The sequence below is a fragment of the Panthera uncia genome, chromosome F2 (genome assembly GCF_023721935.1).
Source record: "Panthera uncia isolate 11264 chromosome F2, Puncia_PCG_1.0, whole genome shotgun sequence".
Lineage (NCBI taxonomy): Eukaryota > Metazoa > Chordata > Mammalia > Carnivora > Felidae > Panthera > Panthera uncia.
Genome location: NC_064812.1, coordinates 308,547 through 330,237, shown reverse-complemented (window position 1 = coordinate 330,237; position 21,691 = coordinate 308,547). Strand labels below are relative to the sequence as shown.

General features: G+C 63.4%; 5 protein-coding genes across 8 annotated transcripts; 2 read left to right on the top strand and 3 right to left on the bottom strand.

Moving 5' to 3' along the window:
* Positions 1–865: 865 nt before the first annotated feature.
* On the top strand, positions 866–3,195 carry MFSD3 (major facilitator superfamily domain containing 3). The gene is made up of 5 exons (XM_049632727.1): positions 866–1,872; positions 2,246–2,393; positions 2,479–2,603; positions 2,671–2,780; positions 2,897–3,195. Exons 1-5 carry the CDS (start codon positions 1,191–1,193, stop codon positions 3,068–3,070), a joined length of 1,239 nt encoding a protein of 412 aa, XP_049488684.1. The 5' UTR covers positions 866–1,190; the 3' UTR covers positions 3,071–3,195.
* Positions 3,196–3,200: 5 nt separating this feature from the next.
* RECQL4 (RecQ like helicase 4) lies at positions 3,201–9,675 on the bottom strand. The gene is given in 23 exon segments (XM_049632728.1): positions 3,201–3,528; positions 3,617–3,725; positions 3,902–4,049; positions 4,136–4,316; positions 4,396–4,565; positions 4,647–4,776; positions 4,856–5,132; positions 5,215–5,472; positions 5,550–5,696; positions 5,769–5,948; positions 6,027–6,206; positions 6,289–6,372; positions 6,823–6,959; positions 7,037–7,129; positions 7,214–7,345; positions 7,450–7,563; positions 7,688–7,814; positions 7,886–8,059; positions 8,062–8,658; positions 8,903–9,046; positions 9,259–9,359; positions 9,448–9,481; positions 9,546–9,675. Coding segments are annotated over 23 exon segments (3,726 nt in total). The 5' UTR covers positions 9,630–9,675; the 3' UTR covers positions 3,201–3,403.
* A 134-nt stretch (positions 9,676–9,809) lies between these two features.
* Positions 9,810–13,887, top strand: LRRC14 (leucine rich repeat containing 14). Of its 3 annotated transcripts, XM_049632719.1 has the most exons (5): positions 9,810–9,882; positions 10,291–10,427; positions 11,535–11,888; positions 12,070–12,654; positions 12,747–13,887. In XM_049632719.1, the coding sequence occupies exons 2-5, from the start codon at positions 10,423–10,425 to the stop codon at positions 13,312–13,314; spliced, it is 1,512 nt and encodes a 503-aa protein (XP_049488676.1). In that variant the 5' UTR covers positions 9,810–9,882; positions 10,291–10,422; the 3' UTR covers positions 13,315–13,887. The 3 variants fall into 3 exon arrangements, with proteins under 3 accessions (XP_049488676.1, XP_049488677.1, XP_049488675.1); XM_049632720.1 differs by lacking the exon at positions 10,291–10,427; XM_049632718.1 differs by lacking the exon at positions 9,810–9,882 and having other exon boundaries at positions 9,893–10,427.
* Positions 13,888–14,295: 408 nt separating this feature from the next.
* Positions 14,296–17,044, bottom strand: LRRC24 (leucine rich repeat containing 24). The gene is made up of 4 exons (XM_049632723.1): positions 16,739–17,044; positions 16,305–16,583; positions 15,972–16,140; positions 14,296–15,293 (listed from the first exon to the last, which is right to left on the bottom strand). Exons 1-4 carry the CDS (start codon positions 17,042–17,044, stop codon positions 14,365–14,367), a joined length of 1,683 nt encoding a protein of 560 aa, XP_049488680.1. The 3' UTR covers positions 14,296–14,364.
* Positions 17,045–18,375: 1,331 nt separating this feature from the next.
* CF2H8orf82 (chromosome F2 C8orf82 homolog) lies at positions 18,376–21,091 on the bottom strand. Of its 2 annotated transcripts, XM_049632722.1 has the most exons (3): positions 20,917–21,091; positions 20,213–20,261; positions 18,376–19,945 (listed from the first exon to the last, which is right to left on the bottom strand). In XM_049632722.1, the coding sequence occupies exons 1-3, from the start codon at positions 21,076–21,078 to the stop codon at positions 19,500–19,502; spliced, it is 657 nt and encodes a 218-aa protein (XP_049488679.1). In that variant the 5' UTR covers positions 21,079–21,091; the 3' UTR covers positions 18,376–19,499. The 2 variants fall into 2 exon arrangements, with proteins under 2 accessions (XP_049488679.1, XP_049488678.1); XM_049632721.1 differs by lacking the exon at positions 20,917–21,091 and having other exon boundaries at positions 19,491–19,945; positions 20,213–20,894.
* Between the last annotated feature and the right edge of the window lie 600 nt (positions 21,092–21,691).

Sequence of the window (21,691 nt, the reverse complement as noted above, 5' to 3'; positions counted from 1 at the left end):
GTGTGCAGCCCTCTGTCCTTGCCACTGGAGCAAGGACTAGTGTCTACGGTGTGCGCACTCTGTGGGTCACTGCAGTCTTCTTACGGAGGGATGGCAGTCCCCTTTTTACAGACGAGGAAACTTGTCGAAGTGACAGGAGACCCACTCGGTGGCTGCACTAGCTGTTGCTCTCAGGGTTGGGCTGGCCTCGGGGTCAAGGGTTAGGAGCCAGTACTAGCACTCTAGCTCTGTCTGCTCTGGAGGTGGTTCCTAACCCTGGGCCACACCCGCTACCTCCTCTGGGCCTTGGGAGCCCTCTGGGATGCAGCTGTGGGCAGGGGAGAGAAGGCATGAAACGCTTGGAGGGGCCCATGCCTCCACAGAGCCGGCTGGAGTCAGGCGGGACTTGGGCCTGCCTGCCCTCCTCTCCTGGCCTTGTCACTGGACGCTAGAGGGCGTCGCGGGGAGCAGCTGGCTGCGTCCCTCCGGCTGAGACCTTTCACACAAACCTGCCTTTCATGGTCCTCTGTGGCCACTGGCTAGAGGAAGGCACCGGAAGCACAGCCAGAAGGAGGCGAGGGTGCCAGCGTCGGAAGTAAGCAGTAGTAGACCGTGGGGGCTGCCGGAAGGACCCGGTGGACACTGCAGAACCAGGCTCCAGGTGAGGCACCAAGGAAGCAAGCACTTCTGCAGAGTTAGGGTGTGGGTCCAGGGGGTCTGGGAGCCGGACCTGATAACCTTGGGAAGGACCGGGATGGGCCACAGACTCAACATCAGCCAGGCTGCCCGCGGCGCGTGCTCAAGGCTCCCCGGCCGCGCCCGGAGTGGCCACGGGGGGCGCCCGAGGGCGGCCGGCGCTCTGGCCCGCTTCTCAAGCTCTGTGGCCGCCGCATCTCGCGGCTGCGTAGAGAGCGGTCTATGGAGGGCGCGCCGCCTCCGGACCCGAGGGTACCGTTCCGGACGCCAGCCTGCACAGCCCTGACCTGACTGGCCCAGCCCAAGAGCCATGACGCCGTATGATCCCTGACTTCATCCTGACCGGAGCGGGCCCCACCCGGAACCGCTTTGCCTGCCCCTACTCCAAGCCGTACCTCTGATTCCGATCCGGGCCCTGACCTGGCCTTGAACCCAGCCCGGGCCACCAGATTCCAGGCCCAGCCCCAGCCCCTGATCCCCCAGCACTCGCCCTCGGGCTCCCCGCGCTCCTGGCCATGCATGGGAAGCTCCTGCCGCTGGCCGGGCTCTACCTAGTGCAAGGCTTGCCCTATGGGCTGCAGTCCGGCCTGCTGCCCGTGCTGCTGCGGGCGCGTGGCCTCTCCCTGACACGTGTGGGACTGGCCAAAGTGCTGTACCTGCCGTGGCTGTTTAAACTCGTGTGGGCCCCACTGGTGGACACGCGGGGCTCCCTGAGGGTCTGGCTGATGCTCAGCACGGCTGCTCTGGGCCTGGTGTGTGGGCTGCTGGCAGTCCTGCCTCCTGCAGAAGGTGGCCGGGCTGGGCTGCCTGTCACCGTGGCAGGGCTGCTTCTGCTGCTGAACCTGGGTGCGGCTGTGCAGGACGTGGCCCTGGACACGCTGGCCGTACAACTCTTGGAGCCAGCCGAGCTAGGGCCTGGTAACACAGTACAGGTGGTCGCTTATAAGCTAGGGGCAGTGCTGGCGGGAGGGGGCCTGTTGGCCCTCGTGCCCACCCTCTCCTGGCCCCTGCTCTTTCTGCTCCTGGCTGCCATCTATTGGTTGGCTGCTGCCCTGGTCTGGGCTGCACCAGCCCTGCAGCAGTTGCCTGTATCTCAGCCCTCAGAACGACCCCTCCGCACCCTGCACCTTCTGCAGGAATTGCTGGTCATGCCTGGTACTCTGTGGACAGCAGGCTTTGTGCTCACTTACAAACTGGGTAAGTGAGGCCTTGAGTCAGGCAACAGCAGGGACGGGAGCCTGCAGGTGGATCCCCAGGAGCCCTGGAACCCGTTTTGTGGCCTTCTGGGGTACTAACTGTAGGCTGGAGCTCAGCCTGGCTCGGCAGCTGGGGTTTGCCTCTGGTCCTTCTCCAGCTCTGGCTGCATGGCTTCTGTGAGCTCCAGCCGTAGCCCCTTGGGTCTCAGATGCTGCTTCATGCTGACCCTACGCTCGGCTGATGCCCAGTCCCAGCTGTCTCCTGGCACCCGTGGCCCAGGACAGGGGCAAGGCAGGGGCCTGGCTAGGGGAAGGCAACTGAGGCCCCAAGTGAAGAGAGGTGGGCAGCCCCCCTGCTGGCGTTCTCCCCACAGGTGAGCAGGGAGCCAGCAGCTTGTTTCCGCTCTTCCTGCTGGACCACGGCATCTCTACTCCAGAGCTGGGCCTGTGGAACGGTGTGGGCGCTGTGGTCTGCTCCATTGTAGGCTCGTCCCTGGGCGGGGCCCTGCTGGCCAGGCACTGGTGAGCCCTCCTCAGCTTGCCCCACCCACCTGCTCACACCTGCCTTGCCCCACACTCCCTGACCTGCCCCATCTCCCCACCCCAGGCAACCACTGCCTTTGCTGAGGTCTGTGCTTCGCTTCCGTCTTGGTGGTCTGGCCTGCCAGACCACCCTGCTCTTCCACCTGGACACCCCGGGGGTCAGGCTGGGCCCCAGCACCGTCCTGAGAGGTGAGGGGCAGGCCACGGGAGGGGAGGAGTCCAGAGTCCCGGGCCCTACTGATCTTGGCCCTCCCAGGGGCAGCCTTGTTGAGCCTGTGTCTGCAACACTTCCTGGGGGGCCTGGTTACAACCACCACATTCACCCTGATGATGCACTGCAGCCAGCTGGCACCCAGTGCCCTGCAGGTAAGACGGTGTGGCTGGGATGCCCAGGGGCTGCAGGGCTGGGATCCAAGCAAGCCCTCATTTGATCTCACACCCCACCCCACCCCACCCCACCCCACCCCACCCCACCCTCGCAGGCCACACACTACAGCCTCCTGGCCACTCTGGAGCTGCTGGGGAAGCTGTTCCTGGGCACACTGGCTGGAGCCCTGGCTGACAGCCTGGGGCTGCATCTCTGCTTCTCCCTCTTCCTTGCTCTCTCAGGCATGCCCATTCTGTATCTGGGTCTGGCACCCAGCACCCTGGCCTGAGCTGGGTGGCCAGCCCACCTAATAAAGCTGAGCGTGCCCACGGCCTAGCTGTCTGGGATGTGTGATGGGCAAGGCTGTCCTCAGGCTGTGGGGGCTGCCCCATAAGAAAAGAGGGTTCCTAAGAATGACTTGAGCTTTTTTTATTCCGCGTTTTGGGGCCCCTTCGCCCCGCTTCTGGTGGTGGGCTTTGCCCAGGTAGTCAGTCACTGTCTTGGCCACAAATGTCCCCTCTCTTCTCCCTGATAAACTGCCACACCTGGCTCCCTCCGCACGGTGGCCACACAGCCCCCTGTGTGTGACATGGGGGAGCAGGGCTGGCCTGCGGCAGGGTGGTCAGTGGCCCCACAGCAGGATCTCCTCTGTAGCTAAACGCATCAGGGCACGGAAGCTCAGATGCAGGTGTTTTCTCCAGAAACGCCGGTCCCGCCCGTACACCTGGGCTGGATAGCAGGGGCTTCCTGTGGTGGAGTGGGAGACACGGCCCTGAGGACTCTGGGCCAGACCTGGCCCCTGCCCATGTCCGAACCCAGCCTCCCAGGCCCTCACCGATGCCATGGAAGATACGGGCCACAGCCCTGCCCGAGAACTGCTGGTCTGGCCACGAGGACAGGAGATGGCGGATGTCCTGGCGTATCTGGTCCTCCCAGTCCTGGATCTGTGGGTGGCAGGCACGTAAGGCCAGCCCACGCTTCCACAGCACCAAGTTCCGCACAGCCCACCGTGGTGCAAGGCAGGAGACAGAGTGTGTAAGCGTGTGCACGCACTTTGCTGCCTGACCTCACTGCAGGCCTGTGTCCTCTCTTCAACCCCCCGGGAGGGGCTGGCACTCACCCTGGCCTGTCCTGGCTCTGGGCCCTGCTCGTCCTCCATGCCTCCTGGCCCCTCTTCCTCGAAGTAGCCGCTGAGCAGAGCCTTGAGCCTGGCACTGTGCTCCTCATCAGGCTGCTCCAAGCAGGGCCCGCAGCTGGGGAAGGCTACACTGGGGTGAGAGGAATCTGTCAGCGAGGTTCACCAGAGGGGGAAGTGGGGGTGGCCTCAGGCCCCGCCCACCTCTCCTGAGAGCACCTGTGAAAGGCCTGGAAGGTGCGTCGCAGGCGTGCCAGGGCCTCCTGCTCACGGGTTTGTACACGTTCATATAGGAAGTCACAGATCTGGTCCTTCTCGTGGGCTGTCAGGTCTCCGGGGCTGTGCAGACAGAAGGCGAGCTCCCGGAACTCCACCAGCACCCCTGTGTCCCGATGTGCACCTGCCAGAGAGCTTGTGAGACACAGGCAGGAGGGCGGCAAGCAGGGCTGGGTCCAAGCAGGGTTGGGGGCAAGGCTCACCTGTCCTGGGCTCTGGGTGCCACTGCAGTTGACGGAGAGCCTGCTTTGCAGGGGCGAGCTTCCAGCCCATCGAGTCGGCCAACTTAACCACGTCAAACTCTACGGAATAGCTTCCTTCACCTATGTTTTCCTGTGGCTGCTGGGCTAACCAGACCGCCAGTGGAGGACACCTGTCCCAGGGAAAGGGATATGTGATTAGCAGCCCTGGTCCTGTGTCCCTGGCCCCAGCCTGGGGTGGGATGTGTGCTCACCTGCGGGCCAGGGCCTGGAGCTGGGGGAGGCCCCCAGGGCAGCGCAGGTGGCAGTAGGCATAGGTGGGTGCCAGCAGCTCCAGCCAGCGCTGTGGGTGTAGCTCCAGGTAGCACAGCAGGGTCTCAATGGCTGGAGGCAGAGCAGGGCTTAGGGGACACAGGGACGTGGGGATGTGGGGAGGTACCCACTCCTGCCCCCAGTTCCTCACCCTCCTCAGGCATGTCCAGGGCCTGCACCAGCGGCTGCACTGGGAGTGCCCGCTCATGACCCAGGCACTGGGCTAGGCCTTTGTTGCTGGCTTGCTCGGCCTCGCTCGGGGACACGGTCACAGGCCTGTCTTGGCTCTTGGCTCCCTCCTGCTCTGGGGGCTGTTGGGCATGGGTGCAGGTGCAGGGTGGGAATGAGCACTGTACCAACTTCTTCACGGCAAGGAAGTCGGAGGCCTCGGCATGCACGTGTCTACGCAACTCCTGCAGGTCTTGACCCTGTGAAAGAATAGCTGTAAACGTGGGGCGGTGGGGTGGGGTGGGGTGGGGTAGAGGGAGCTCAAGTGGGGCAAGTAAGAACCTGGGGCTGTAGAAAGAGGTGGCAGTGTGCGGGCTGGCCGTCCCGTCCAGCCCGGCCCACAGCCTGCACGTAGCTCTCAAAGCTGGGGGGCAGCCCCAGGTGCAGCACGGCCCGCACGTCTGGCCGGTCCAGCCCCATCCCGAAGGCCACTGTGGCCACCACCACCCGCAGCCGGCCCTCCATGAAGGCCTGCTGCACCCGCCGCCGCTCCCGGGCACACATGCCGGCGTGGTAGGCTTTGGCCACAGCTTCCGGGGCCTGGCCTGCAGAGAAGACACAGACAGTTGGGTAGAACGTGTTCCTGGGGCAGGTCCGTGGGGCACAGCCCTGCTGACCTCCCCTCTAGGCCCCAGGTCCCAGGCCTCACGCAGGCAGGTGCGGAGCAGCGCAGCAATGCGCTCCGTGTCTTCGCGTCTGTTGCAGTAGACGATGACAGAGTTCAGGTCGCGAAAACGATCACTCTGCAGCAGTGTCACCAAAGCCTGGTGGGCGACAGCGGTCAGCACGGGCTGTCAGAGGCAGTGCCTCTGCCAGGCCCCGGTGTGTCCACTCACCTGGTCTGGGTTCCTGTCCGTGGACACAGAGAGGTACAGGTTGGTGGGGATGGTGACTGGCCCTCTGAGGACATGCTCCTCAGCCACGCCTAGACGCTGAGCCATGTCTCTTGAGGTGCTGTGCGTAGCCGTGGCTGTAAGACCCAGAAAGCAGCGGACACCCATGTGTTCCCGCAGCACCTGTGTGGGAGAGGAGCCAGTGAAGGTGCCCCACCCACCCTCCCTTGCCCCTTCGCTTGTACCCCAAAGAAGACTCACCTTGCAGACACGAAGGTAGCAGGGCCGGAAGTTGTGGGACCACTGGGACAGGCAGTGGGCCTCGTCGACACAGGCAAAGGCAACGGGAGGCAGCTGAGGGAGGGAGCCAGGGGTCCCTGCCGCAGCCCCAACCAGTGCCTCGGGTGACAGCATCAGAACGTGCACCTGGGCCGCCTGAACCTGAGGACGGCAAGGTCAGGAGCATCATCGAGGGCCTGCCTTCTGTCCCTACCCATCTTGCTGTGTAAGGCCCCTCCCTCACCTTCTTCAGGGCAGAGTCCCGCTCCTTCCTGGTCATGCCTGAATGGATGCAGGCTGCCTTCAGGCATGGGGGCAGGCCAGACACCTGTGGGTACAAAAGGACAACCAGTTGCAAGCCACCCTTCCCCTGCTCTTCCTCAAACAGCGCTCAATGGTGCTTGGCCTGACAGCTGTTGCCATCTTCAACCTGGGCTCCCTAGGGAGAAAAATCCCAGCTCGTAGATCCTGTGACTAAGGATTCAGAGCCCCCTGTGAGCCTCGGTTCAGGAGTGCCAAGAGCAGACAGGCCCCACTGGGGACGTCCTCCCTCCCTAGAGCTGCTCCTCTTGGGGGTGGACTCAGGTCTGGCCAGCTGTGTCCCTGCTGCCCTTGGACCATTGCCAGGCCGGGGACCATGGACAGAGCTGGCAGGTTGAGAACAGCTGAGCTCTCTACAGCTCCGGCCAAGTAACTGACAGCAGCCCCAAAGGGTCGGAAGAGCCGTGGGCACTGGTTCCTGCCTTCTGCATGTGCTGGAGGGGTCCCGTCTGCGCACCTGGTCGTCCATGAGAGACAGGAGGGGAGAGATGACCAGTGTGAGGCAGGGGCTCCGCCGGGCATAAAGCAGCGCAGGGAGCTGGTAGCACAAGGACTTGCCAGCACCGGTGGGCAACACCAGCAGTGTGGATATGCCTGGTGGGAACAAGGGTCAGTGTGCTATCCTGTGGCCAGGCCTTGGCCCTGTCCCATCCCCCAACAGCCAAGCTCACCAGAGAGGATCCGCATGACCGCATGCTCCTGTCCGGGGCGGAAGGCACAGTGCCCTAGCTGCTCCAGGGCCTGGAATACCTCAGCTGGCGTCTCTGTGGACACAGGTGTTGGTCAGCATGGCCTCAAGTTGCCCCCATCCCCCAGTAAAGGCTCTCGGCTGAAAAGCATCTGCTCACCTGCCACTTGCCCAGAGGGCCCTGGTGGGTAAAGTGGTGGCACGGTAGGGGGCAGGCAGGGCACCCGGGGCACAGGCTGTTCCACGGTGACCAACAGCTCAGGCCCAACAGGCTCTGGATCTTTCTCACTCACTAGAAACAGATAGAAAAGGGTGGTGTGGGAACTCCAGGCTGGGCTGGGGTCATTCTAGCAAAAACATACCTAGCTACAACCTGCCCTCCACCCCTTCATTCACCAGGGAGTCGGCAGCTGGCACTGCCCGTCCTCTGGACTACTTCCTCCAAAGTGAGCAGGGTCTGTGTGTCGTCTTCATTCTCACCACCTTTCTTCTGGGGGGCTTGGGTATGCTCTAGGTTAGGTAGAAGAAGCAGATAGAATCTTTCACTTGAGCTACAGGTGCTCCCCCCCCCCGTAAGAGTACAAGTCCTCTCCAAAAACCTCAGCCCGGCCCACCACCAGAGCAGAGGTCTCACCTGGTTGGGGGCACTGGGATGACCAGTGGCCTAGCTGCCCACACCGGAAGCAAGAATTCTTGAGTGTGGCTCTGGGCCGACCACCTACAAAATGCTCCCCTTTCTTCTGCCACTTCTGCTTCCACATCTGGGGGCCATAAGAGAGGGTCACGTGGCAAGAGGCAGTAGGGGTGAAGGGAGTGCCTGCCAGCACCTCACCTGCTTGCGGAGGAGCCTTCCACGGAGAGCCGGGCCCCGCACGTAGCGTTTCTGCTTCATGTTGAGCCGCACGTAATTACCTCCGTTCCGCACAGCTACTCTAGAAGGGATGTACAAGTGGGCCATGCCCCAAGCCTGCCCCAAACTGGCTCGACTTAAGGTGACCCTACTGGGAGGCTGAAGCTGTGGTACCTGGAGGCTGTGGCGCCACTGGGGCGCTGTGCCCACAGGGGTTTTCCTGAAGGGTCTTCTGCATGTTCTGCAGTCCCAGCTTCCTCAGGCAGGGGTCCTATTTGGTCACTGTCTTGCTGGGCCTGTGCAGGGCTCCCCTCTGGCTCCCTGTTCCGTGTCCACCTCTTGCCTTGACTGTCGCCAGGTTGGGGGCTCCCTGCACTGACTCCAGCTGTCTGTAGGGCTTGAGCCTCAGGGCTAGTGCTGGGACCAGGGACAGGTGGGACACATGAAGTCAGAGACTGTGACTGCTCTACACCCAAGTTAGGCTGGCAGGCCTTGGAAGCCCCCAGAAAATCTGGGGCCCCATTGTGACACCGCTCCAGCCAGCCAGGGTCTAGGGAGCCCAGTCGCAGGCTCAAGGATGCCTGTAGCTGCTGGAGGCAGCCCAGCCTCAGCTGGGGCCCAGCAGGCTGCAAGGGCACCTCACTGACTTCTTCTGGAGAGATGAGGGCAGCCCCTGCACCTGGTGGCCTTGGGGTGGGCATCTCGGACGAGGGTCTTCGTGGAGTCCGGGGTATGCGGCTCAGGGCTGGCCCAGCCTGGTGGGGGTGCGGGGGAACAGACCAACAAGCAGGAACTCAGGTCTCCAGGCTGCCGCCGACCTGAACTCCCCCCAGAAGTTTCCGCCTGATTAGTGCTGCAAGAGCGTACGTGTGCACGTTTGCACAGGCACATGTGCGTGGAAGGGTTAGCAGAAAAGGGTATCTGGGGGTCCGGTCACTAAGTGGAGAGCAGCTCTGGGTACAGGTTGGATGCACTGACTGCCTGGCTCTTAGCTCTCACCTGCAGGGTGCCCTTGAGGTTGGCCTTAAGCCTCTCTCCGTAGTCCGGCACAGACCCTGGGCGGCTTGGCCCAGAAAGAGGAGGATGTGGACTGTGGGTCGCAGCCCGATTCAAGTGGGGCCCCCAGCAGCTGGGTTCTGGCACCTGCAAGAAGAGGCGGTGGGAGTCCGAGCCGGAGAAAGGCTGGTGCGAGGGGCAGAGTTGTCCCCAGCTCCCTTCCCCAGCCCCCAGGCCCTCCTCCACCATGTCCAGTCCTCCCCCAATGTTCTGTGCCCCACACAGGCTCGTTCACGGCTCCTCTGGGCTCTGCCACGCAGGAGACTGGCCGGGAGGCTGGGGCGTCAAGGCCTGGGTACCTCCTCTGCCTGCACGGGAAGCGATTGCTTGGGGCCGCGGGGTCCGACCCCTTCTGCCTCCTTCAGGGCCTCCTTCAGGGCGCGGTACTCCCGGTAGAGCGCTGGGGATGGGGTGAAGGGTTACTGGGGGGCCGCCGGTCGCCCCACCCACCCCGCGCCCCTCCTTCCGCCCCGCGTCGGCGGGCTCACCCCGGGTATCCTCAGGCGCCGCCGCCACGTCCTCCTGTGAAGGGAGCGCGTCAGCCGGAGGCCGCACCTTCAACCCCCCGTCCCCGGACAGCCCGCACCTGGCCCGGCCGCCTCCCGCGCCGCCGCCGGAACGCGCTCTCCCAAGCCTGCAGCCGCTCCCGCACGTCCCGCAGTCGCTCCATGGCGCTCGCCCCGCGGCCGCGGGCTCCGCAAATCTCCCGCCGCGAGGGAGACGCCGGCCGCCAGCCAATGGGGGCGTCCCGCAGCGTCGGAGGCGGGGCGTCTGGGCAGCCTCCTCCGGGACAGCCAATCAGTGGGACCCTCATGGGAAGACCAATGGGTGGTGGCTACGTCATCGCGGTGCGCGGAGGCGCTGGGCGGGGCGCGGCGGACCGTGAGGCGGGGCCGGTGGCGGTCGTAGCGGCTGTGGGGCCGGTGAGCGCGGGCGGCCGGCTGGGGATGGAGCGGGGCGGCGTGCGCCCCCGGCCCTCCCTGGCTGCACGAAGCAGGCGCGGGTGCTCGGGGCGGGCGCCGCCCGGGAGGCGGGAGCGGGAGTCGGGCGGTTCGTTCGCGGGGTGGGGAAGGATCTGGAGCCCTGCGTCGGGCAGAGCGACCTCGGGCCCCGGGGGGCGACGCACCGGCTTCGAGGGGCATATCCCGTCCGGGAGGAGGAGGGCGTCGCATTGATGGTGTCCCTCGGCTCGAGCCCGGGAGGAGCCGGGCGGGGGGCGTCTTGGAGCAAACGCCGGGAGCCGCGGGCCGGCGGGAGGGGGCGGCGGCCACCACACAAGAGGCTCCTCCCATGGTGACCACACTGGCTGCTTTCGTTTCCTCTCGTGACAGGTGCTCGGTTGGTCTGTCCTGTCACAGCGAGGTATGAGTCGTCCTCGCGAGAATTGTCTACAGGCAGAGCAAGGCCGAGGGTTGACGTTCGGGGCTTCTCAAGAACCAGTGCCCTAAGGACTTTCGTTGTGTATGAGGTCCGGAAGAACAGGGACTCTGGGGCCCGACTGCTCCCTCTTCCCTGAGCTCATCGCCCAGGCTGTGACCTTGGCCGGGCAAGATTTAGGGCTTAGTTTTCTAATCTGTTTCCGGGGGGATGACTGGGAAGCAGTTTTGAGGATGAGATGTTTGGCCCGCTGAGAGCCCACTGGCTGTTATTGCTGCTGAAGTCAGTAACAGAGCTGATATCCAGGTACCCCCCGGGGTCCCAGGCCTTTTTTATATGCCCCTCGTTAACTTGGATGCGCTTTCTGCTGCTGCCTCTACCCATCTGAACAATTCCTGGCCTGGGGTCTTATGAATCCTATAGGTGTGAGAGTCACTGTGGTGTTTTAGGGAAAAGGGAGATGTTTAGACAGGCGACAAAGACTTTGGTGGATGAGGTTTGCTGTTTGTTTTTCTGTAAGTCTGCAAAGATCTCCGTGCTTGGCAGTACTACTGGACCATAGTAGTTAGGACTGAGGGTCATGCTGAAGGCTTGGGTTACTCAGGCTGTCTGGACACAATGTTCCCTGGGTACCAGTGCTTTTTACCTATGCTGGTATTTATTAAGCTGCGTCAATGCTTCCAGTTCCTGTCCAAGGACCACCTGCAAGAGCTGGAGGAGGGTGGGGCAGGTTCCCGCCCCTTGGGAGTATCTTAGCCCCTCTAGTGTTTGTGTGCTTTGTGAGCTTTATTCTGGTTTTGAAGAAAAGAGGATCTCTGATAAGCAGCTTTGTGAGGCCTGAAGTACAGATGTTGGGGGGGCGGGGGTCCTGCAGAGCAACCGTCATCAAAAGCACACCCAGGCAAGTGGTCATTTTTGCTGTTGTGCTATTTACGTACTGTTCGATGGCTAAGTTTTCCTAAAGAGGCACCATGCTTCTGGAAGTAGGGAACTGGGGGGGCGGCCCCGTTCCTAGTTTCATTCAGTTCAACCCATTGTTAGGCACCTAGCACTTGCTTTTTGGTGCCACGGTCCTCCATTGAGTGCCAACTCTGTGCTAAGCACCACGCTGGGTTTTCCCACCACCAGCGATGGAGGAGGCTATGGCCGGGTGGTGGCCTGGGGTCTGTCCTCCCCGCTGAAGGGCCCTTCCCTGCAGGTGGCTTCCTGCCTGGCCCGGCGCCATGCACACGCTTGTGTTCCTGAGCACGCGGCAGGTGCTCCAGTGTCAGCCAGCTGCCTGCCAGGCCCTACCCCTGCTGCCTCGAGAGCTCTTCCCCCTGCTGTTCAAGGTGGCCTTCATGGACAAGAAGACTGTTGTGCTTCGCGAGCTGGTGCACACATGGCCCTTCCCGCTGCTCAGCTTCCAGCAGCTGCTGCAGGAATGTGCTCACTGCAGCCGGGCCTTGCTGCAAGAGCGCCCCAGCACAGAGAGCATGCAGGCTGTGATCCTGGGGCTGACAGCCCGGCTCCACACCCCAGAGACCGAGGCTGGCACACAGCCTCTCTGCAGGTATGGGTGCACCTGAGGGGCTCTCAGGCATGGGGGGTACAGAGAGGGTTCCCCCCTGAGGTTCCAGGCGAGTGCAAGAGCTCAGTGCGGAAACAGGCATGTGGCTTCTGTCCCAAGGTGGCTGGGAGTGGGTGTGGGTTCTGCTTCTTTGTCTCCTGCTTCAGCCTACCCGTGCTCCCAGGAAGCATGCCCTGCGGGTGCTGGACATGACGGGCCTACTGGATGACGGCGTGGAGCAGGACCCTGGCACCATGAGCATGTGGGACTGCACAGCAGCTGTGGCCCGCACCTGCATAGCACAGCAGCAGGGCGGGACTGCGGATCCTGGGCCAGCCCCCATTCCTGTGGAGGTTCGTGTGGACCTGCGGGTGAACCGGGCCTCTTACTCGTTCCTGCGGGAGGCACTCCGGAGCAGTGTGGGCAGTCCCCTGCGGCTCTGCTGCCGGGACCTGCGGGCTGAGGACCTGCCCATGCGCAACACTGTGGCTTTGCTGCAGCTGCTGGATGCGGGCTGCCTGCGCCGTGTGGACCTGCGCTTTAACAACTTGGGCCTGCGTGGCCTGTCTGTTATCATCCCACATGTGGCCCGGTTCCAGCACCTGGCCAGCCTACGGCTGCACTATGTGCACGGGGACTCGAGGCAGCCCTCTGTGGATGGCGAGGACAACTTTCGCTACTTCCTGGCCCAGATGGGCCGCTTCACTTGTCTGCGGGAGCTCAGCATGGGCTCCTCTCTTCTCTCGGGGCGGCTGGACCAGCTGCTCAGGTGAGCAAGCCCCACTATTGCCCTGTCCTTTTCCCCTCTTCCGAGACCCTGCCCTGGTCCTACTTGGTTGTGACCTGTGTCCCCTGTTATAGCACCCTGCAGAGTCCCTTGGAGAGCCTGGAGCTGGCCTTCTGTGCCCTGCTGCCCGAGGATCTGCGCTTCCTGGCACGGAGCCCCCATGCTGTCCACCTCAAGAAGTTGGACCTTAGTGGCAACGACCTGTCCGGCAGCCAGCTGGAGCCTTTCCAGGGTCTGCTGCAGGCAGCAGCAGCCACACTGCTACACCTTGAGCTGACTGAGTGCCAGCTTGCTGATACCCAGCTGCTGGCCACGCTCCCTGTGTTGACGCGCTGTACCAGCCTCCGCTACCTCGGTCTCTATGGCAACCCACTGTCCATGGCGGGCCTCAAGGAGCTCCTACGGGATTCAGTAGTGCAGGCTGAGCTACGCACGGTGGTGCACCCCTTCCCTGTGGACTGCTATGAGGGTTTGCCCTGGCCACCACCTGCCTCTGTCCTGCTGGAAGCTTCCATCAATGAGGAGAAGTTTGCTCGTGTGGAGGCGGAGTTGCACCAGCTGCTACTGGCCTCAGGTCGTGCTCATGTGCTCTGGACCACTGACATTTATGGGCGCCTGGCCGCAGACTACTTCAGCCTATGACCTCCAGGCTGTCCTGGTGTTCAGGGCTGCTGGAGACCCCTCCCTGCCTTAGGTAGACAGAGCCTTTGCTGGGACCCTGTTGGAGGCCTGACACGGAGTCACTGGTCTCTGGTTTCCTTGCTCTTGGGCTCTCACAGCCTTCCGATGCTTGGTGGAGCACCTTGCGAGGTTTTGCCCTGTACCTGTTCCCCTGACTGGCTGACTGTGGGCTTAAGGGCTGGATTCCAGGCCTGTTAAGGCCAGGCTTGGTTTGGGTGCACTTGGCTGCCCTCTGGTGTCCTGGTCCTCTCTTTGGAATGTTTCTGGGGTCCCAGCTGTGAGCTGAGAGGGTGTTCTGTCTGGGCCCTTCCCAAGAACAGACTGCTCTGGGGTTGAAGCTGGAACAGGGACCTGCTTCAGGGTGGGTTGGGTCCCCACGCACTGGAGCCTTTCATGGTTCTCTCTGCCCTGGCACCCGGGAGACAACCTGGCTGGGCTTTGGAGCCAGCGGGTGTCATTAAGGTACAAATGTGCAGTGTGTTTGGAACTTAAATTTGTGGTGTTTTTTTCTGTCCTAACTGGTCAGAATGACATGTCACTGGCTCTGCTGTCCCCTCCAGCGTAGCCACTGGGTAACAGCTGTCTTCCGGTCTGCTGTCCCCCTCCCCCTTTCCTGGGCACCTCCACAGCCCTTCGCCTCTCCCACCTTGGGGAGGCCCCAGGTCCTCCAGCAGGCTGGCGGGCCAGTGGCCGGACCTGCAGAGCTAGCGATTAGGGTGATGCTGGAGGGATCTTTTCTGGAGGGCTTCGGTAGGGCCGTGGGGAGCCTCCTCGGCCACCGTCCCTTGACGCCTTAGGGCTTCTGTCCGCAGAGCTTGGGGTCCGCAGGTGCCTGCGCCCCGCCCTCGGGCCCCCAGATCCCACACATGGCTCGCCGCACACTCCGCAGCTTTTACCCTTTACTGACTGCGCTGGAGCATGCGCGGGGCGAGCCCGCGGGCCTGCCAATCCGCGGAGACTACGTCATCAGCGAGCGCCCGCCCGCCCGCCCGCCCCTCTGGGCCGCACTCTTCAGCAGTGGATCTCGTAGGCTGCCGGTGGCTGCAGCGGGAGGCCCTGCGCCGGCCCGGTTGCTGCGCCATCGGCAGCCTCCGTCGGGCCCTCGGCGAAGAGTGGCTTGGAACGGTCGATGACGAACATCTCGTGGCCTCGCTCGTCGCGGAGCTCCTCGAGCTGCGCGAAGGTGCAGGGCCCGTCCGAATAGTCGTTGACGAACAGCGCGCCCTCCCCCGGCAGTCCCGGGGCCTTTTTTCTCTTGCGCCGCCGGCGGCAGATCATGGTCGCCAGCAGCAGCGCCGTGAGCGTAAGGAGCGCGATGGCGCCCGCGATGGCCGTCTGGGTGGCCAGGCCCAGGGCGCGGAAGGCCATGCTGCCGGCCTCTTGCAGGGGCTCGTGGCTGACGGGGCCGGCGGCCGGAGGCGGCGGGGGCGCCAGCTGCAGCTGCTGCTGCTGGGACAGGTTGACCAGGAGCTGGAAGGGCACGCGGGCGGCGCCGCCGGCGTTGGAGGCCTCGCACTCGTACTTTCCAGCGTGGGCCAGGGTGATGTTGGTGAGGAAGAGCATGCCGCTGCCCGTGTCAGAGGCGCCGGGCCCGCCGGGGCGCGGTGCCCCGCCTTCTGGCTGGATCTGGGCCCGTGGCTGCCCTTCACGAGGCTGGGCCACCTTTCTCCAGGTCACCAGGGGCTGCGGGTAGCCGGAAGCCTGGCAGGCAACGCGCAGGTCCTCACCCAGGTTGGCCGTCACCTCCAGCGGCTCCACGTGTACAGAGGGCGGGATGCAGATGAGGCTACTGCCAGATATGTCCAGGAGACTTTGAAGTGCCAGGCGCGGGGGCTCTGCACACATGATGTTCTTGTCCCTGGAGCTGAGCAGCCGCTGGCCCCCTTCCTTGATCCATGCTCCCAGCCAGTGCAGGGCACAGTCACAGCGCCATGGGTTCTCTGTGGGCAGAGCAGTGGCGGACGGGTAGCTCAGGAATGGTCCCAGAACAACCTGTGCAGTTGGGCTTCTGCTGGCCAGAACCGGAACCCCTTTCCCACCTCCCGGAGAGGGGCCCCTGCCACCTCTTCTCTGACCTCAAGCTCCCTGGAGTGTGGGCAAGCTCTTCCCTCCCCCTGCAGTTCTGTGCTGCGTGGTCCAGTTCACTAATTTCTAAGAAAGCCTCTGCTCCTTTGAAGTCTCTCCCTACAGCAAGTCCCATTACTTGGGTGGATAGTCGGTGTCCCCAAAGGCATCCCACAGCACTGAGACCTCACCAATCCTGTCAGCCTCGTCCTCAGGTGCTGTGTCCTGGAAATGCCAGCCCTAGTTTTGTCTTTCCAGTTTCTGTCTGTCACCCCCATAGCTCCCGAGTGTCCAATCCCTCAACAGAGGATTTCTACCTTTTCTGTCTTAATCCTTAGGCCAAGTCCCTGAGCTGTGCCCCTTCCAGCACTCCCATTCCTATCAGCCGCCCTGGATGGGTCCAGGTGATGGTATGACCCTGCAGAGCGCTCCTGGATGGTCTGGGATTCAGAGCCACTGCCATCAAAGCCCACTCCACACCTGGGCCTGCTTCCCACTGCCACCACTGTGGCCGAGGAAGATACCTTGGCATGAGAACCTTCCCCAGGAGGTACCTGTGAGGCGCAGGACCTGCAGGCTGGCCAGGGGCTGTAGGGCCTCACGACTGACGGTGCCCAGTTGGTTCCTGCTGAGGTCCAGCAATGCTAGTGAGGAAAGCCCAGCCAGGGCCTGGTCCTCCAGCAGCTCAATGCTGTTTTCCTGCAGGTGCAGCTCCTGCAGTCGCTGAGGGAAGGACAGCACATCATCAGGGGAAGGGGCCCTGGCGGCCAGGTCCCCTTCTTACGGAGCTAACCTGGGTTAACTTTTCTCCCTTTCACTGCTCCAGCCCCGCAGGGCAGGTGGAGGTATCGGAGGACCCTTGCCCTTGCCCACCTTCCCCCCCTCACCGGTAGGTGCAGGAAGGTGAAATCCAGCAGCTGCACTAGCTGGTTACCAGCCAGGTAGAGTGCACGCAGCTGGGCCAGGCCCGCGAAAGCGCCAACTCGCAAGCCGCGTAGCCGGTTGCCGGTGAGCGCTAGCTCTAGCAGGCGTGACTGCGCGCGGAAGACGCCTGGCTCCAGGGCGCGCAGGCTGTTATTGTGCAGGTAGAGACGGCGCAGGGCGGCGAGAGGCGCCAGTACGCCCGGTTCCAGGCGCGCGATGCTGTTGTCCTGCAGGAACAGCGTCTGCGGGCCGGAGGGAGGGTGGGAGGGTGTTTACCCTGCTGAGGGAGTCTCCCTCCCCTGGGGCTCTCCAGCACCCACAGGGACATTCACACACCCCTCCCTCCGTGTCGCGGGCACCTCTAGCCCGCGGCCCAGTGGCCCCAAGCGGTGCCCACCTGCGTCCCGGGTGGGATTCCGGGCGGGACGACGCGAAGCCGCAGGGCGCCGCACTCCACCGTGGCGCTGTAGCAGCGGCAGGCGGCTGGGCAGCCGGCAGCGCGGGGCGGGAAGCCAGGGAACCACAGCAGCCACAGCAGCAGCAATGTGGGCGCCCCCGGGGCCATCTCCCGCGGGACCGGCCGCGGACCACGAAGCTGCAACCTCCTGACGGGCCTCCTTACAGTCCACCCTGGATGTGATGTGCCTCCTGAAACACAGGTTGGCAGGCCTGCCCCTAACACTTGAGAGCCAGCGAAGAACATGGATGGAGGCCCACACCCTGTGTCTAATTTCTGAAAAGTTATAAGTCAGTTCAAGCAACCGATAAAAACAAAAACAAGAAACAAACAAAAAAGTTGGCTTTTTTCCTTTGCAAAAACAGAGTCATGAAGATTTGGAGCATCAGGTTCCAGTTTAGAATTTCCAGAGTTCTTAGTCTTACCACACTGGCCATGTGGGGAGAGCCAACACCACCCCAGCCCCCTTCTCTTCCCATCTATTTCCATCTGGCACTGTAAGGGATTTTGCACTCATGCATGTGGGTGTCCCTACGTTCTAGCAATTAGCCACTTCTTGACTCCAAGGTACAAGAGCCTGGTGCAAAGTGTGGGCTTGGGAACATGTAGGTGGTGAAGCCCAGGACCCAGTTACCCAAGTGCAGGCTAGAAGGGGAAGAGGCTCTAGGAAGACATTTCTCCTTGTCCACATGGAGATGTCCAAAAGCAGAGCCCAGAGCAGAAGTCTTGTGACCCCAAGATGAAGCCCAAGGCCCCACACCACAAGTGTCCTTGTCTTCACCTGACCCTGACCCAGCATTGTCTAGTCCTTTTTTATCCCTAGAACTCATGCTCTGTCTCCTGACCCTGGGACCCACCTGATGTATGTTGATGGGAAACATGGGTAGAACTGATCCTGGGAGCCACCAGCCACAGGAAAATGCAAGCATAGCTTGGCCAGCCCCTGCCCAAGCCCTTGTGGGGGTGAGGGTGGGTGGAACAGCTTAGACAGAATTAGGGTTAATTCTCAGGAACTTGTTAGACAATTGGGGGTTGTGATACACAATAGGAAAGTCAGTTCACGAGCCATGGCCTATGTTCTCTCTGCTGTTTCCCAGAATAGTGCTTCTGTTTTGGGGAGTAGGAAGGGCCCTGGAACAGCTGGGTTGTAAAAGAGGGGCCTTGGGCCACCAGCTGGGTTTCTAGGATAGTTCCCAAGTGGGCTCTGGGAGCAGTGACCTCCTGGATGGTAAAGGAATATATAGTGTGTTGGGGATTTATGCACATGAACCGGTGATCCTATAAAGATGGGAAGACCTGTGTCTAGTTCCAGGCACAGTGAGTCCAGTTTTAAAGGTGGGGACATGGGCTGAGAAGCCAGCTAGTCTGGAGCCAGGGACAGCAAAGCTGAGGGTGTGCTGTCATGCAGCCTCCAGCCCTTCCTCAAATGGTCCCCACTCCGAATAACTGCCTGTTTTCCAAGTCTCTCTGCTAGCAAGAGTGAGTCATGTGGAAAGGGACCAAGTGCCCTTGATGTCTGTTCGAATCTTGCTCTAAATTGTAACTCATATGATTATTTAAAGTCACTAGAAATGAGGTAGGCACAGCAAAAGTTTTAATGGAATAGCTTTGGCCCAGGCAGAGTCAGTTCCCAGGTGTCTCAGGATGTGCGTGAAGCCCAAGAATCTAAAGGCATACTCTGGGCTCCTGGGATCCACTTCCCTGAGCATAAGGGCTGGTTCAGGTCTTGCCCAATCAGGCTCCAGCAGCCAGTCCTCTTAAGTAGAGGGGCTTCTTGGCTTCCTCCTCAGGATTCAAGGCACTGTTCACAGGGACACCCCCTAGACGCTGATTGGAATAAAAGGGCCGGCCTGAGCAGGGATGAGGGCCCAGGCGGGAAGAGCAGAGGAGGCCAGCCCAGAAATCCTTTTACCCAGCGGACAGCCCTCTAATCCGGTTGGACAGGGGGCGGGGCGTCACACACAGGATTCTGCGATGGCTGTTACCGTCTCCAGGGCACCCATCTGTGCAGAGACTGGAGCGGCGAGGAAGCCCTGCGACCCCCTCGGGAGCAGTGCGAAGCCCAAGTCGCGTGCCTCGATCCCCCATGGTGTCACCTGCATCCCCTCCAGCTGGGTCTGTCCCGGGCCAGTTCAGGGCAGGGCGTGGTCCCCGCCAGGTCGCCTCCCCTTCTCGATGCGCGCTGGGGACATAGCCGGGAAGGCCCCCGATCCCACCCCCATGCCCACTGACCTCGGGTCGGGCGCCCCCTCACCTGACGCTCCCGCGGCGCGGCTCCCCCGCTGAGCCCGAGGCGCCCAGGCCCACCGAGCAGTGCAGGGCGGGGGAGGGGCGGACGCCGCTCGCGCACGCGTACTGGAGCCCCTGCGCCTCCAGCCGCGCCGCCGGGGCCTGCCCCTGTAGGCGAGGGCCGAACCAAAGGACTCCCCAGGCCCGAGGTGTTGGGGGATGGGGGGGGGGGGAGTAGAAGGGCCCGCGACCACGCCCCTCCTCGCGTTCGAAGCCGCGGCAGCACCTCGGACAGCGCCGAGCACCACGGGGCCGCGGTGCACCTCCGCCGCGCACGCGCACTCGGCCGGCGCGCTCTTTCGGTGGCGCGTGCGCAGCGATGCGCGGCCCGGGCCACAGCGGTGAGGGGAGAGGGGGCGGGACCTCGGCGGGGCCAGGGGCACCGGCGGCCGCCAGCCTTCCTGCCTGCGGCTCAGGGCCGCGAGGCGGCGAGCAGCAGCGGGGCCAGGTCCATGGTGAGGGCGAGGCGGCGGCCTTGCCAGCGCACGTGTGAGGGCAGCGCGGGCGCGCCGGGCGGGTACTCGAAGCAGGCGCTAAGCTCGAAGGCTAGGGCGGAGCGCACCAGACCCACGCCGCCCGCTCGCTCTGGCGCGGGGTGGTAGAGGCGGCCGTTGGCGGCCAGAGGCAGCAGACGCGCCGGCTCGAAGGGCACGGCCAGGGCCTCACCGCCGCCGCAATAGGAGAGACGCGGGGGCCCGGAGCCCGAGGCCAGCAGGTGCGTGAAGACCACCGGCCGGTCTTCGCAGCGCAGGAAATTGCGCTCTCTGCCGCAGGGCGAGAGGAAGGGGAAAGAGGCCTCGTAGCGACCGCTGTGGTTGGGTCTCAGGCGGGAGAAGAAGGTGACCAGGAACTGTGGGTCTGGAGGAGAAGGACACGGTTGCTTACCATGCCACGCTACCCTACCCGGGGCCCTACTTCCCCAGGCAATCGGCGCGCCCTGGGCAACGCCACGGGCTGGCGCCGGATGTGGGCACACCACCTTGGCCTCACTCTAGACAGCAGGGCTCATGAGCACAGGATGCCCAGTCCTCTGCTTCGGACGGGCCAGTCGGCAGGCTGGGGAGCAGAGCCCGCCAGGGCCTTGCCGAAGGGAGAAGAAAGGTGGGGAAGAAGTTGCACCGGTACCTTTGAAGCAGGTGATGAAGTTCTTCATTTTGGAGTCATCCAGGAAAAGCTGCAGACAGAGGGGCAGGCCGTGGCCCATGAGTCCCAACTGGAAGCCCGACAGAGTCGGCCCCAGGGCGGGGAGGCTTGGGCAGGCCTGAGCGGGGGCCAGTGTCCACTCTCCTTGCGCTCCTGTGCACGCCGTGTGCAGGGAGGCGAGTGGAAAGTAAACCTGGGAACCCTGCCAACATTCCTGCATCTATCCCGCACTCCGGGCCGTGCGGGTTCCTGGGCTGCCATGCCCTCCCTGTACCTCTCCCTTCCTCCTCAAAAGTTTCTAATCAGATGTGTCACCTCCTCCGCGGAGGCTCCCGGACCTGCTTCCTCCCGGATATGCTGGATGATTCCCCTGCCAGGGCTTGCAAAACAGGCAGGGCGACCCGAAGCTGGGGATCACAGGGTCGGGCAGGATCTGGGGATGCAGAGCGCACGAGACGCAGCAACGGGTGGCAGGTTGGCTGCTGGGGGGCGGGGCGGGGGGCGACCTCTCTCGGGCTGAGACCGGGCGCCCCAGGCGGTCCAACTCTCGGTCCCACCTCAGCAGTCAAGTTCTCATTCTTTAGAGACCCCGCCCACCCATCCGGCCCCGCCCCTCTCACAGGCGCCCCCTCTCTGGCCCCACCTCTCTAACCGGTGCGCCCGCTCCGGCCACGCTCCCGGCCCACCTGGCCCTGATGATCCACATAATAAAAATACTCTCGCGTCTGGGGCTCTGGGGTCTGGCCCTGCGTGTAGGAGACGCCCCCGCCCCCGCCGCAGGCCCGGGTCCCCGGGGACCGCGCCAAGACCACGGCGCACGGCCGGAGCGCCCTGCATGCCCTCCACATCTTCCTCCCGCGCCGGAAGCGGCGCGCGGGTCACGCGGGACTGGCGCTGCGTGAACAGCCTTCCTCCCTGCGACTCCGCGGCCTCACACTTTGGTTCCGGCAGCTGTCGCGGAGCTCGCTTTCCCGGGTCGCGCGGGATTCCAGGGCAGTGGGCAGCCCCTACGCTGTTCATTCTCTGGCCTGCGGGAGCGGCCCGTCCTCCCATCCCGCGGGGGGGGGGGGGGGGGGGAAGAGACCACCTGCCGGCGGGGTGCGCACGCGAGACGGACTGGGAACGGGGCCCTGGCGGGAGTGCAGGTTCTGTCCCTGTCCCTCTGCCCTCGGGGGCCGACCGCCGGCACTGGCCTCTCGGCTTACTGCTCAGAAAGTCAGCTTGGTGGGGCGGAGTCTGCGTGTTCAAGCAGCTTCGGAATCAACACTGCCTAGCCATCTATGGCAGATTGAGGGTAGGGAGGGTCGCAAAAAGCCCACTCCCCGCGCAAACAGGCCTTTATAAAGAGGTCAAGATACATACCCCGGGGGCCTCAGAAGGCGCAGGGCGGCCCAGCACCCACCTGGTGCCTCCTCCCTGGCCCTCATTCCCAGGAACCAGCCTTGCTTGCAGCCCACCGCC